At 34.7% G+C, this 12,926-nt stretch overlaps 1 protein-coding gene across 8 annotated transcripts in view; it reads right to left on the reverse strand.

The window, feature by feature from the left end:
- Positions 1–12,926, reverse strand: part of GPATCH8 (G-patch domain containing 8) — a 77,101-nt gene that overhangs the window by 43,993 nt on the left and 20,182 nt on the right. For 2 of the 8 annotated variants that reach the window (XM_015572524.1, XM_006776871.2), the window contains exons 1-3: positions 10,846–10,926; positions 4,718–4,735; positions 1,842–1,914 (exon numbers count right to left, since the gene is read on the reverse strand). Coding sequence is in view for 1 of the 8 variants with exons in the window: in XM_006776868.2 (XP_006776931.1) it covers positions 1,842–1,914; positions 10,846–10,920 (148 nt within the window). In the remaining 7 variants the exon portion in view is untranslated. Of the gene's footprint in view, positions 1–1,841; positions 1,915–4,717; positions 4,736–8,360; positions 8,438–9,817; positions 9,853–10,845; positions 10,927–12,926 lie in introns of those variants that run through there. The other 6 variants (XM_015572521.1, XM_015572522.1, XM_015572523.1 and 3 more) reach the window with 6 other exon arrangements.

Raw genomic sequence — 12,926 nt, forward strand, 5'->3', positions numbered from 1 at the left:
AACCAAAACAACTGTAGTTTCTCCTCCTCCCCTTTATATATTAAGGTTCAACATTTAAACAAATTTTGGAGATTATTGCTAAAAAAAAAAAAAAGTATAAAAAACCACTGTCCCATGGGCATTCTCTGATCCAGCCAGCCATACCTACTCTTTGCCAAATGTAATCATCTTATATTTGGTAACAGCTACTACACACACACACACACACACACACACACACAAACACACACGTACGTTCATTAAGACTTCCCATTCAAATTACGGAAATCCATTTCCAAAATGCAAAAAAATTGTCAACAGTAGCACACCTCTCCCCAAAGATCCCTTTCAGATATAGAAGTACAATGATTGCCCATCATTTCTGAGGTATTGTTCACATGTGCAAACAATAAAACAAAAACAAAGAATAAACAATAGCTCTTGAATGTCAGAGAGCAAAAAAAAAGGTATATGAAGTTGGCTGGTTTCCAACTAGCAAAAGCTCAGAAGTAGAAATATTAAGTACTTTGTTTTTATCCAAATGATTAGCATAGTTAAAATAAAAAATAAACCAAAACCGGTTTGGTTCAGTGGATAGAGCGTCGGCCTGCAGACTGAAGGGTCCCAGATTCGATTCCGGTCAAGGGCATGTACCTGGGTTGCAGGCACTTCCCCAGTGGGGGATGTGCAGGAGGCAGCTGATCGATGTTTCTCTCTCATCGATGTTTCTAACTCTCTATCTCTCTCCCTTCCTCTCTGTAAAAGTCAATAAAATATATTTTTAAAAAAATAAAAAATAAATGCAATGGAAACTTTAAGCCATACATTTTCTACAGTCTGATCGGAACCTGAGAAATGGCCTCTCTGCTCAGAGAACCATAGGAAACCTCTATTTCCATTTATGTTTCATACTAGAGGCCCAGTGCACGAAATCTGTGCACAGGGGTGGGGGGTAGGGGGGGCCCCTCAGCCCGCCTGCACCCTCTTCAATCCGGGACTCCTCGGGGTATGTCCAACTGCTGGTTTAGGCCCGATGCCAGGGGTCGGGCCTAAACTGCCGGTCGAACATCCCTCTCACAATCCAGGACTGCTGGCTCCTAACTGCTCACCTGCCTGCCTGCCTGATCACCCCTAACTGACCCCCTGATAGCCTGATCACCCCTAACCACATCTGCCTGCCAACCTGGTCACCCCTCACTGCCCCCCTCCCCTGCCGGCCTGATCGCCCCCATGCAGTGGGCTATTCAGTCATTTTTTCATCCTTCACTAACCCCCCTGCCGGCCTGGTTGCCCCACATAGCCTGCTGTTCAGTAGTTACTGTGAGGGCATCCTGACCAATTTGCATATTACCTTTTTATTAGTATAGATAAAATGGGTTAATTTTCTCTCTACTACTACATAGACTATGACTGCAGAGAAAAAGAGCCAAGGCAATAACCAGCTACGGGGAGAATGAGGGAGGGACAGGGTAGCACAAAAATTAAAACCTGCTATTGAATGGTTCTCTTTAAAATACTGAAGCCACAATACAACATCACTAAATGACACAAAGCATACCCCGCTACTACGTATTTCTTTTATTCCACTGACTACTTCCACCAAAAAAAACTTAAAACAGGTGGAGCCATACACAATATTTTTGACCAGAAAGTATTCATGACACAGCAGCTTACTCTTACAAATTATTAGCTTAATAGTGACTTAAAATACTGTTATAAGAAAAACAGACTACTCCGGGGGGGAGGAAGAGGGGGAAGAAAAAAACAGTTTTTTAAAAAGGAAAACAAATATATTCAGGCACAAGATCTGCATCAGAAACACTGTTTTCTTTCTTTCTTTTTTGTACATTTAAAAGACTTACCCTGAAGAGATTTTCCCAATCCCTGGCCCAGCTTCCACCCATGTTTCTGGAGTAAGCGATGTCCAATATTATCCTGACAGACAGAACAGAAAGACAAACCAAAAATATTCCAATAATATATTCTTCCCTTCCTAGTGACAATTAAACAGGTGATGAGCAAGAGATAAGTCTACATATATGCATGCAAAAAGGTGCTAATAATAGGGGGTAAATGTTCCCAATAAAGGGACATTAATGTAAAAAGAAATGCTGGCTAGTATTTCATATGAAAATAATATAGGGGGTAAGGTCCTTTCTGATGGTGTGCCGGGCAACTTTTGTACATAACGTTTTAAAAAGGAGAAAAACGGGAAGGGGTAAAGAGGGAAGAATACATTTATGAAGTTCAAAACTAACATTAAAAAAAGCATAAAATCAAGGTACTTATACAATCATATCCACCACCTAGACAGCACCACTTTAAGATTATTTTTTTTTTAAAGAAAATCTATGTTGTGTTTAGTTATTTTGTTTGTGTGTCAGGCTTTCATGGTACAAAGTAAGTTGTAAGTGTAAGACTGCCCCACCACTAGAAATGAAAACACAATCAGAGCAAAATCCAGGCTAGACTTGATTGGTTTTTATATATATAAAATGTAAATATTTAACTAGCATGCAGCCAATATTAAACCGAAAAAACAGTGAGGTTAGTAAAACAAGAAATTAAATTGATTAAACAGAAAAATAAAATGAGCTCAAGCACAGACTGAGTGATGCATTTCAACATGTAATCTAACAAAAATGCTAAAATGTTAGAATGAAACAGGCCTAGCAATAAGTTAACAGTAAAGAACCATTAGTGCATGTAGGGGGGAAAAACCAATATACATAATGTCTCATCTACCTAGAAGCACACCGGAAAAGGTATTTCAATGTAAATTGTATGAAAAGACACTAGGAACAACAATTAAATGTCAGCTTTTGTGTAAGGAGTCAAGATCTTAGAAACCTCTGCATACCTTTGTCCAATTCTTTGTTTTTGCAAATACTGCCCAGTATAGAGACAAAGCTAAAATAATCATTAACTGTGTCAGATAAAAAGATGCTGCTTATCCAGGGGAAGACACTTAAAAATTATTTTAAAAGTGTTCTGTATCTACTAAAGTTAATTTAAAGTACTAATCTGGTATCACCATTTGAAAATAACCTCATTATTTCCTGAAATCAATTTATAAAGCTAACAAAACCATAAATCTCTATATAAAAATCAAACATCTCATATGAAACTGCTTTTTATCTTTAGCTCCATATCAATGATAAAATGTTCTTTGGAGTTACAGAGGAAAGAAAAAATTATCGTATGGTTACCTTCTCTGACAGAAAGCTAGAAGAGGAAGATTAAGGCTCCCCAATGTTTTTTGTGTTTTTTTTATAAAGGACAATTTCCTTCTACAAGTTTTGACAGCATACAAACTGGAAAACAGGGCTGAGCAGCTGATTACTTCATTGATGGAGGAAAAAGATATCAGGAGAGCCCTGGCTTGTGCAGCTGTTGGTTAGGCATCATCCCATGCACTGAAAGTTGCTGGTTCCATTCCAAGTCAGGGCACATACCGGGCTCAATCCCCAGTAAGGGGCATGCAGGAGGCAGTTGATTGATGTTTTCCTATCACATCCATGTTGCCCTCTCTCTAAAAAGTCAATTTAGCCCTGACCGGTTTGGCTCAGTGGATAGAGCGTCGGCCTGGCCTGCAGACCTTAAGAAGGTGTAATTTTCAACATGAGCTTTTGAAAATGTAGTATTGGCAACCTAAGACCATCCCTTTCTAGTACCCTCTGAATTTATTAAGGTGAAAATCATAGCAACCATGCATCAAGGCACCAGGCACTATAGCAACTGCTTTCTATGCTGCGATTTGTACATGTCCCTCTCACTTCCTCTCTGAAATCAATAAAAATACATTTTTTAAAAAGGTAATGAAAAACTTGTTTCTAAAACAAAAGATACTACTGCTTTAAAAAATACACACACACACACTCTAAATCATTATGATACACAAAAGGTCACTAGAAATTTTTTTGCTAGGAACTGAAAGAATTAGAAAATGCTGCCTCTTCTTCCTTTCTCTCCTCTCAAATGAAGTGTCAGGAAAAGCATCCCCTTAACCAGTACTGAGTGCCTAAGTATTTATAAGTAACCTCATTGTAAAGAAAGTAAGTAACAATTAAAAGTCTTAGTACAGCCCTGGCAGGTTTAGCTCAGTGGATAGTCGGCCTGCAGAATGAGGGGTCCGGGTTTGATTCCGGCCAAGGGCACATGCCCGCGTTTTGGGCTTGATCCCCAGTGTGAGGTGTTCGGGAGGCAGCCGATCAATGATTCTCTCTCATCGTTGATGTTTCTATCTCTCTCTCCCTCTGAAGTCAATAAAACTATATTTTCAAAAAAGAAAAGAAGAAAAAAAATAAAAGTCTTAGTACAAGCAGTGTTAGCAAAATATGAAAAGGTAAAGAGACCTTTATTATACGATTATGAAAATAAACTTACCTGTACATAAAATCTTTATTTTTTATCATAACTCCTACAACTAAATAACTACAGAAAGGACAAAGAAAGCAGAATGACTCTAAGATTAAATAGTTGATTAAATTGTTGTTTAATCTTTTAACAGGCTAAAGTTAGAATTGTACTTGGCACAGAGATTTAGGGTATTAAACCATGCTGACAATAATTGCTGCCTCCCTTTTTTTATTTAAAAAAACTCAATCTTTGGCTAAGTGGAGATGAGACATTATGCTGACTGTGTTATATTATGAATGCACTAAAATAAACAGACAGATGAAGCAGTATGCTATTTCCAAAAGCAGTGCAAGTGGAGTGAAAGCATTTCCATACGAACCTGGCTTTAAAAACTGGGCTGTCAAAAGAACAGTTAAATGTAACACAAAGTAAGAAACTGTCCATTCACTAATGGTCGTTTTTTTTTTTTGTCTTGTTTTCAATTCACTGCTTGCAATTAATGTATATACTAAAGAGTGAAAGCATAAGTAAATTCACGAGTCAAGACCAGCTGAGAGGTTCAAGAGCAGCGTGTTGTGACTGACAACAGTGAAAGGAAAAGCAAATGTTAAAGGGAGAAAAAAGAAAAATTTAGGGTTATACACAGTAGCACCACTTTTACAAAACCACTCAAGATGGCTGTCACCTTCTCAAAAAAGCTACTGATACAAAATGGTAGTGGCCATTCTCTTCTAAAACTTTAGGTGAAAACTATTAATTAATTAAATCTACTTTCCCAAGTATGATTAGGGAATGAAATGTCAGGAACTATATTAAAATTATTAATATGCTACTCTATGTCCTTGTGATTATAACAAAGCCAACAAAAACAACAGACATATATCCAAGAACTTAGATCCACCAACTTAATAAATTTAGTGAATGACTAATAGCGGAAATCTGGACCTTTCCTATCATTCCAGACTACCTGCTTTTGGAGGAAAATAGGAAGCTCTATGACTGCAGAAAGGGTTAGTATTCAGTATGGTCTCTTTTCCTACCAAAAAAAAAAAAAGAAAAAGTTTTATAAACACTTGTCAAAAATCCAATAGGTTTAAGGATGGGTAACACAGGAAGGCACATCAAGAAGCCTTATACAAAGCAGAACAAAGCAGACTTATCTACATCTGAAATGATAAAAATGTCCATGGAACTTTCACTGTAAAAGAACAAGGGATTCAATCATCAGCCTGTGAAAATAATTAATCTACTTTCTCTCTTTAGGGCTGTGATTTTGCCAATTATTCTCATGGATGGTATTTATAGCCCAAACAGGTAATCTAGACATAACAAGAGCAATGAGCAATAAATTTAACTTCTAAAATAGTAACAATTACTATTTCAGTCACTAACAGTGACTAAAGTATCTTTTAGTTTTTAAATAAAATATATAATGTGGCCCTGGCTGATGTGGCTCAGTTTGGTTGGTCGTCACCTTATGCACCAAAAGTTTGCTGGTTTGATTCCCGGTCAGGGCACATGTCGGGATTGCAGGCTCAATCCGCAGTAGGGGGAATGCAGAGGTAGCCAGTCGATATTTTGCTCTCACATCCATGTTTCCCTCTCTCTGTACCTCACCCTTTCTCTCGCTCTAAAAGCGAGAATATGTCTTAAAAATCTTAAAAATATATGTATTACTTTTTAAAATAATATATAATTGGGAATTTAATTATAATCTCATAGAACCAAAAATAAATGGAAATTTTTTCTTTTTTTAACAGCTGGTTTACGACTAACAAGGCGGCATGACAGCCTAATTTCAATGCACATGGAAGAACTACAGGGAAATACTAATTTTAAAATAATAAAGCAACTGAATTTTGTTCAAGAGTGGTAGACAAAAAGCTAGTTTTCCATAACCTATTAGTTACTCTCTATGCACAAGACTCCCAAATGGTGGCAGGGTGGCATTTTCTTTGATTAGGCATGAACAGTTCTTCTTAATTCTGGTTTAAAAGACTGAAGCTAAGCTGAAAACCCAAACTATTTTTACCTTAGTTAGCTTTTAAAACTTTTTTTTCTAGTTCAAAACTTAAATGTATAATTGCCCAACCTGCGTGGCTCAGTGGTTGAACGTCGACCTATGAACCAGTAGGTCACGGTTCGATTTCCGGTCAGGGCACATACCCAGGTTTCAGGCTTGATCCCCAGTGGGGGGGCGTGCAGGAGGCAGCCAATCAATAATTCTCTCTCATCACTGATGTTTCTATTTCTCTCTCCCTCTCTGAAACCAATTTAAAAAAGGGAGGGAGGGGGACACACAAACTTAAATGTATAATTAAAACGCTACATTTTTATCCTTTGTTCCCCTCCAATATATGTGAGGATATAATTTTTAAATAAGATCTTTGAAAGAAAAATGTATTATAAACTACCAATTTACTGGAAACACAACAAATAAACAAACAAAACACCCATTATTAATTATTTCAGTCATTTCTCAACATTTCTGTTTATTAACTATTAGGTAGAAAACTTTCCCAGGAAACTGCTCTGCTTCATAAAGCTGTATACCATTCAAAGTAACAGTAATTATTTTGGCAATAATGAACACCAATCTGTATAATAGGAGTTTGCCAAAACACATAAAAATTTCTTTTTTGTATGGGGCTCATTCAAAATTTTTATAGCAAGAAATAGAATATTAATCATGTCTCAAGAGAAATTATATAATTATGCCAATGACTGGATGAATATTAATTCCACATTGAATTTTCTTTTAGTTGACAGCCACATTCAATTTATAACATTTAGTCTATATAAACAGTGACAAAAATGGTTAAGTTTCTTGAGTGGATTGTAAGTTTTGCTGATTGTGTATTAAAGACTCTATAAGCAAAAACCAAATGCTACTAGGTGAACCCATGCAAACAAGTTGTAAAAATTCCCAAAACAAAAAATCTATAGCTCACTACAGATGACACAATGAAGACTGGAGAGAAAAGCCATATAGTAATGCTACACCATTCAGCTCCAAGAAGCACATTATTTATAGTGCAGTCCACATATGGTCACTGCTAAATGTCAAATCAGCAGTCTTACAGAGTTACAGTTTGGAACTAGTGGAGTCCACAGATCTAAACAGATATTTAACAGGACAAAACCAATTATACATAGACTTCTAAAACCCTAGTGAGCAAAATGAACATCAGCAACTGGAGTTTAAAAACTTACATTAATTTTAAAAACTTGCTTAGTCAACCTGACAACTATAAAGATAGGATTTTAATCAGTCAGGTAGAAAAAAGACCAACTAATGGTTGATGGGTAGTTTAGTTCCAACTGCAACAATGACAACATATCTTAAGTCTATGATGCAGGCATTTTGCCTTATGAATAGCTTATAATCACTCTCCCTTCTGATCTGTCATCTTCTTTCTATAGTAAAAGTCATAAAGGACCATATGTCCTAAATCACACCAATCAATTCTTGGGAACTATGGTGAAATCCTAGACTGGGCTATCTATGGTTTTAGATTAAGTTTTATTTGTTTTCTAAATATTTTATCTTTAAGTTTGTGACAGTCATCATTATTATGGCCGGGACCTAAAAATTTCATTAAGCAGTAACTTAAAATTTAAGCTTTAAAAAGTTTTTGTAATAAGGGTAAAATGTTTAATACTTTCCACCTTCTCTCTAATTCATAATAGTACAATCAAGTTGTCTAGTGATTCTTTCATAATTTTCTTAGAACAGTATTTTATTCTTGACTAGGAATTTTACTCAAAGATATTTAGTTGGCTGAAATATAATTTTATAATAAAGATTATTAAATATTTTACCAATGTTAGATTTTTAAGTGTTTTCAACATTTTCTGATTGAAATTAAAATACCTGTATCATTTCATTAACAAATTTAAGCTTCAGAAATTTACTGAAAGCATAATGCATTATTGCATCTTTGTGTTTCATTTCCCATTTTGCTGGTTTGCAACAAATTTACCCTATTACAAAACAAAAAGAGCTTTAATCCTATACTCACAATAACCCTTCAAACAGGCATATTCTTGGCACAAACCTGTGCAGAGACTTCCACGGTTACCAGCTGCTGCAGATTACCTTTGTTAAATAAAAAAAAATGACTAGACCTTTAGCTCCTGCAATGATCTGTAGACTCCCAAAGCTGCATATTTCCAGCCACTTTTGAGTTGCATGCTGTAGCAAAACAGTCAGCACCTCTCAATAGATATTGCTGCAGAGAAAGATTTTAATTCAGCAGATAGATATTCTTTCCGTGTGTTAAAAGCAACCATTCCCCCCCTAAGAATAAAACAACTCAGTATACTCAGCCAGTCATAAAACTAATATATATGTACTTGGTGGGGATTCCTTAGGTTAGAGGGCACTTCTTTGTTGGGGGGTGAGGGGAGACACACCACACTTAATGCCAATTATTTTGAGTGTCTTTAAGAACTTTAAATTTATCTCCAAATGATTTGATAACAGAAATAAAATTCCCCTATCTTATGTGTCCCACCTTTATCTAGCATAATGTAGGCTATGAAGCTCTCTTCCTCCTATCTAAACTACCACAGCACAAATAATGCATATATTTATGTATTTTAGGAGTAAATTTATATTAGAAGTATAATTTATTAATACATATCTCTGATCATACATCTATTTATAAAAAATTAAATATCCAGTCTGAGTGCTATATCATTTACTATTTTAAGTGGAGAAGACACTATTATTTAATAAATAAGGCATATATCAATTCCACTGCTACTCACGGACATTACTCAACAATGACTATTCAGTCAGACTGTCTTCTGATAGTGTTATCCCTAGGACATGTGCTAGAAAAAATCCTGGACAGTGTGAGAGGAAAAAGATCATTAGTCTCACATGCCAAAGGAATGAATGTCCCAAAACCCTTAAAATTAGTCCTAAAAGAAAGCTTTAAAAATGTCATATATCATTTAATTTAGTGCTTTTAAAAATTCTTTGTTGAGTAAAGTGATAATATTAGGCTGCAAATTTAGTCTAATTAAATGTCTGCTACTGTTAAGTCAGAGTACCCCAGAATTATATTATTCAACCATGTAGAATAATGGTACTTGAGCCTGCTTCTGCCAGTTCTCTGTTCTTAAACTTTGACCCAAAGAAACATTTAAATTAAAATAGAAAACTGATACAGAACAAGGCAAAAACTTCAGGATTTTTTTTAACTGAGCAAAATGGGCTTGGCATTTTATCCTAAGTCAAAACACAAGACTGGGCTTTCAGTACAACATCAGATGTGAATTCTCCCTCTGCAGCATTATCACATGCGTCATCATTTACTGCCATGCCTAAGTCTAGCATCATGCCAGCACGTTAAGACAGAAGGTACTATATGCAGTGTTCACTGGACCAGAAGAACAGAAATAAGGGGAAGTGGGGGAGAAAGAAACCCTAGAGAAGAAATTAAAAAAAGGCAGACCGTGCAATACAAACCAGATCATGGCTGCTTAGCTAATATGGGCCAACTGCTGTGGAAGAAAAATGTCGAACACCCCAAGTTGTGTAAATTTCTGTAAACATCTAAACACACACACAAACACACAACACCAACCTAATTTAGGAACATAAATATATGTTGATCCTTTACTATGTTATAGTTGTGAAAATAAAAGCTAAAGTTACAATATCTGTGCTCTCTAAATTGCCTTATTTTCCTGCGGGAGGTGAAAAAGCTAGTGTATTTTAAAGGGAGAGAGGGGATGTCTTGACTGTTGTTATCAAGATTAAGTTTCCCTCTCTGATTATTTTTCATTCAAGCTGAACTCACCGAACCCTTATTCATGTATACTTAAGCAGAAATATTAAATACTGACAAGTTTAGACATTTTAACAATGGACTGTGTATTTTGAAAATAAAGGGCTTCTCAAAATGGAAACAATGTTAAAAAATTAAGATTTTAAAAAATTTAAGAGTAAAAAAGAGAAATCTTGTTGTATTGCTTTGTTATCAATATCCAAAACTAAACTGTGTAAAGAGATAGGAATAATCAACTTTTGACAAAATCCAGACATCTCTTAAGCTACAGAAACCAAATTTACAATGTTTTACAAGAGTCTGTCTGGTAAATAAAATGTGTTAGTCTTTAACTATTCCTAATAGAACATTTTATGATTGTGTTGCCCAGGAAAGGTGAAGCTTTTAAAGGATCAAAATACATTTTACTCCTTTATTCAATTTATCAAAACACTAAACTTTTAACTTGCTATCTTTAACAGAATATCAGTATGGGCCAAATTATATTTTTTCATCAAAATTATAAATTATTTATAGATTTCAGACTGATAACCCAATGTATTAAATTATATCCCAAATTCTCTTTGATTATTGTCAGACATGCAAGAAAACAACTCTAGACTGTACTATAAGTTATTAATAAGTTTAACTTCATTCACATCAAGTGTCACACGAACACTAACTAACTAACTAGCTTTGACCCAAAATTAAGCACTGATCATCTTACCGATTCAATAGGCTTGTCAAGTGATGCTTGTTCAATTTCCAAATGTCCTTCTTCATACTGATCAAAGTGATTACCCTGAAAAAAAAAAGACTACAGTTACTTTTTCAAAAGCAATCAAAGGCGGGGTTATTTTTAACTTTTCATTCTTTTGTAGTAGAAAATCAAAGCTGTGGCACAAATTCAGACTTTTAAAACATCTAAACAATTTATTAGGAGCATAGTAATATGAACTCTTCTTTCAATGGCAAGCACTGAAATTATTAACTAAAACACTACCAACCACTGGGATACTGGCTTTCTTAGACTGACTATATTAGGAAGACTACAGAATCTTAAAAACAAAGGGCCATATTATGTTTTACTCTTCATAAACAATCTTGTACTAAAGAAAATATGTCATAGTAATAGAATGCAAATAAAACCGATATTATAATACTGTTCAATGTTGGTAACAGTGCTTTTTACTGAAACTGTTAACTAGAATAAATCAAAACAGTTGAATTGAAGATGAAGATAGGTTCAGACAGCTTGAGGTTCTTTCTCATCAGAAAGGAAGAACTAGAAATTTGGCTTTAAATCAGAATATCAACTTTCTGGCTCCCTTCTTGTTACAAAGTAAAGGGCATGAGGATCTGTGAGTCCTGAATTGACCAACGTTAAAAGATTACACTTCAGTCTAGCCTAAATTAAATTAATTCAGTGTGGAATGGTATGACAATTTGAATGTTAACCTAACAAAAAGATACTTTGCTTTTTCGAGGCAAACTTTTAGTTGAATAAATAAACTGTAACCATAGAGCTGTAAAATAATTTGCCACACTGTATCATAAATATATGCTTGTTTCATCAGACTATAAAGTCTTTTAGGACAAGAACTGAGTCTGGTTTACCTCTTCCAACTCCCAAAATTCAATATAATCGTTAAACATTAGAGAATAATTAGATGCTAAAATGTATGGTAGTGAAGTAAAAGTTCTGAACTAAAAATTTTTTCCAAAATCTTATACATCAAATGTAACAGGCCACAAACTAAGCTCATTTCTTGCCAGTCTTCTCAATAATTGACACTAGAGTCACTCTTTTGTCACTGAAAAGTTAGCAATATATATTTTTAAAAGGCAGCTACCAATCATCCACACTGTAACTTAAACTGTAATAAATTTCAACTTAAAAAACTGATCAATTCAGATGGAAAAAATAATAATGAAGGACAATGAACCATCTGGATTCAAAAATTTTAATCAAATGATCTTTTGAAGCAAACCAACACTTTTTACAAATTAAAAAGTAAAAATACCCTCCTGGTATTTTCACTAATTCAGTCTACAATAGAGATTTGTTTAGAAAAGAAGCTCAGAGAGAGAGAAACTCAACTTTAACAATTTATTCCTTAATCTTGCTGAACAGTACATTTGTAAAGCTATCTTTTGAGTACCTGTTAATAGGTATCAGGCACTATGTCCTTCACAGGCTTCATCTCAATTAATGCCCACAATGACCAAACAAGGTAGGTGTATCATTCATTATTTCCATTTTCAGATGTAGAAGTCAGAGGATGTAAGATATTTGCTGAAAGTTACTTAAATAGTAAGTAAAGAAGCCCAAATTTCAAACCCAAATTGGTATAACTTCATACTTCATGCTCTTTCTTTCTCTTATGCTACTTTGTGACTTTCTTTTTTTCCAGGGCGAAAACTGGCCAGGGGAAGGAACACTAGAAGATGAATTTCACATTTTCCACAGAGATTACAAATTTAGAATGCAGATGATATTCACCACAGCATTTCTCTAATATATAAAAAAATAGAAACAAATGTCCAATGGGGGAGAGTTTAATACTATTCTATTTATGCCACAATTAGGGAGCCATAAAAGTTTTAAAGCTATATAAAAATATGTTAATTTTAAGTTAAATACAAAGGGGGGAAAATAAAAAATATAACAGAAGTAATCCTGTTATTTGCAGATTTTTAATATTTCCTACAACTTTGTGATATTATACTATGTTAGTACATTTTTGGTAATCCTATATAATAAAAGGCTAATATGCAAATAGACTGAATGGTGGAACAACTGAACAA

The sequence above is a fragment of the Myotis davidii genome, unplaced genomic scaffold (genome assembly GCF_000327345.1).
Source record: "Myotis davidii unplaced genomic scaffold, ASM32734v1 scaffold109, whole genome shotgun sequence".
NCBI lineage: Eukaryota > Metazoa > Chordata > Mammalia > Chiroptera > Vespertilionidae > Myotis > Myotis davidii.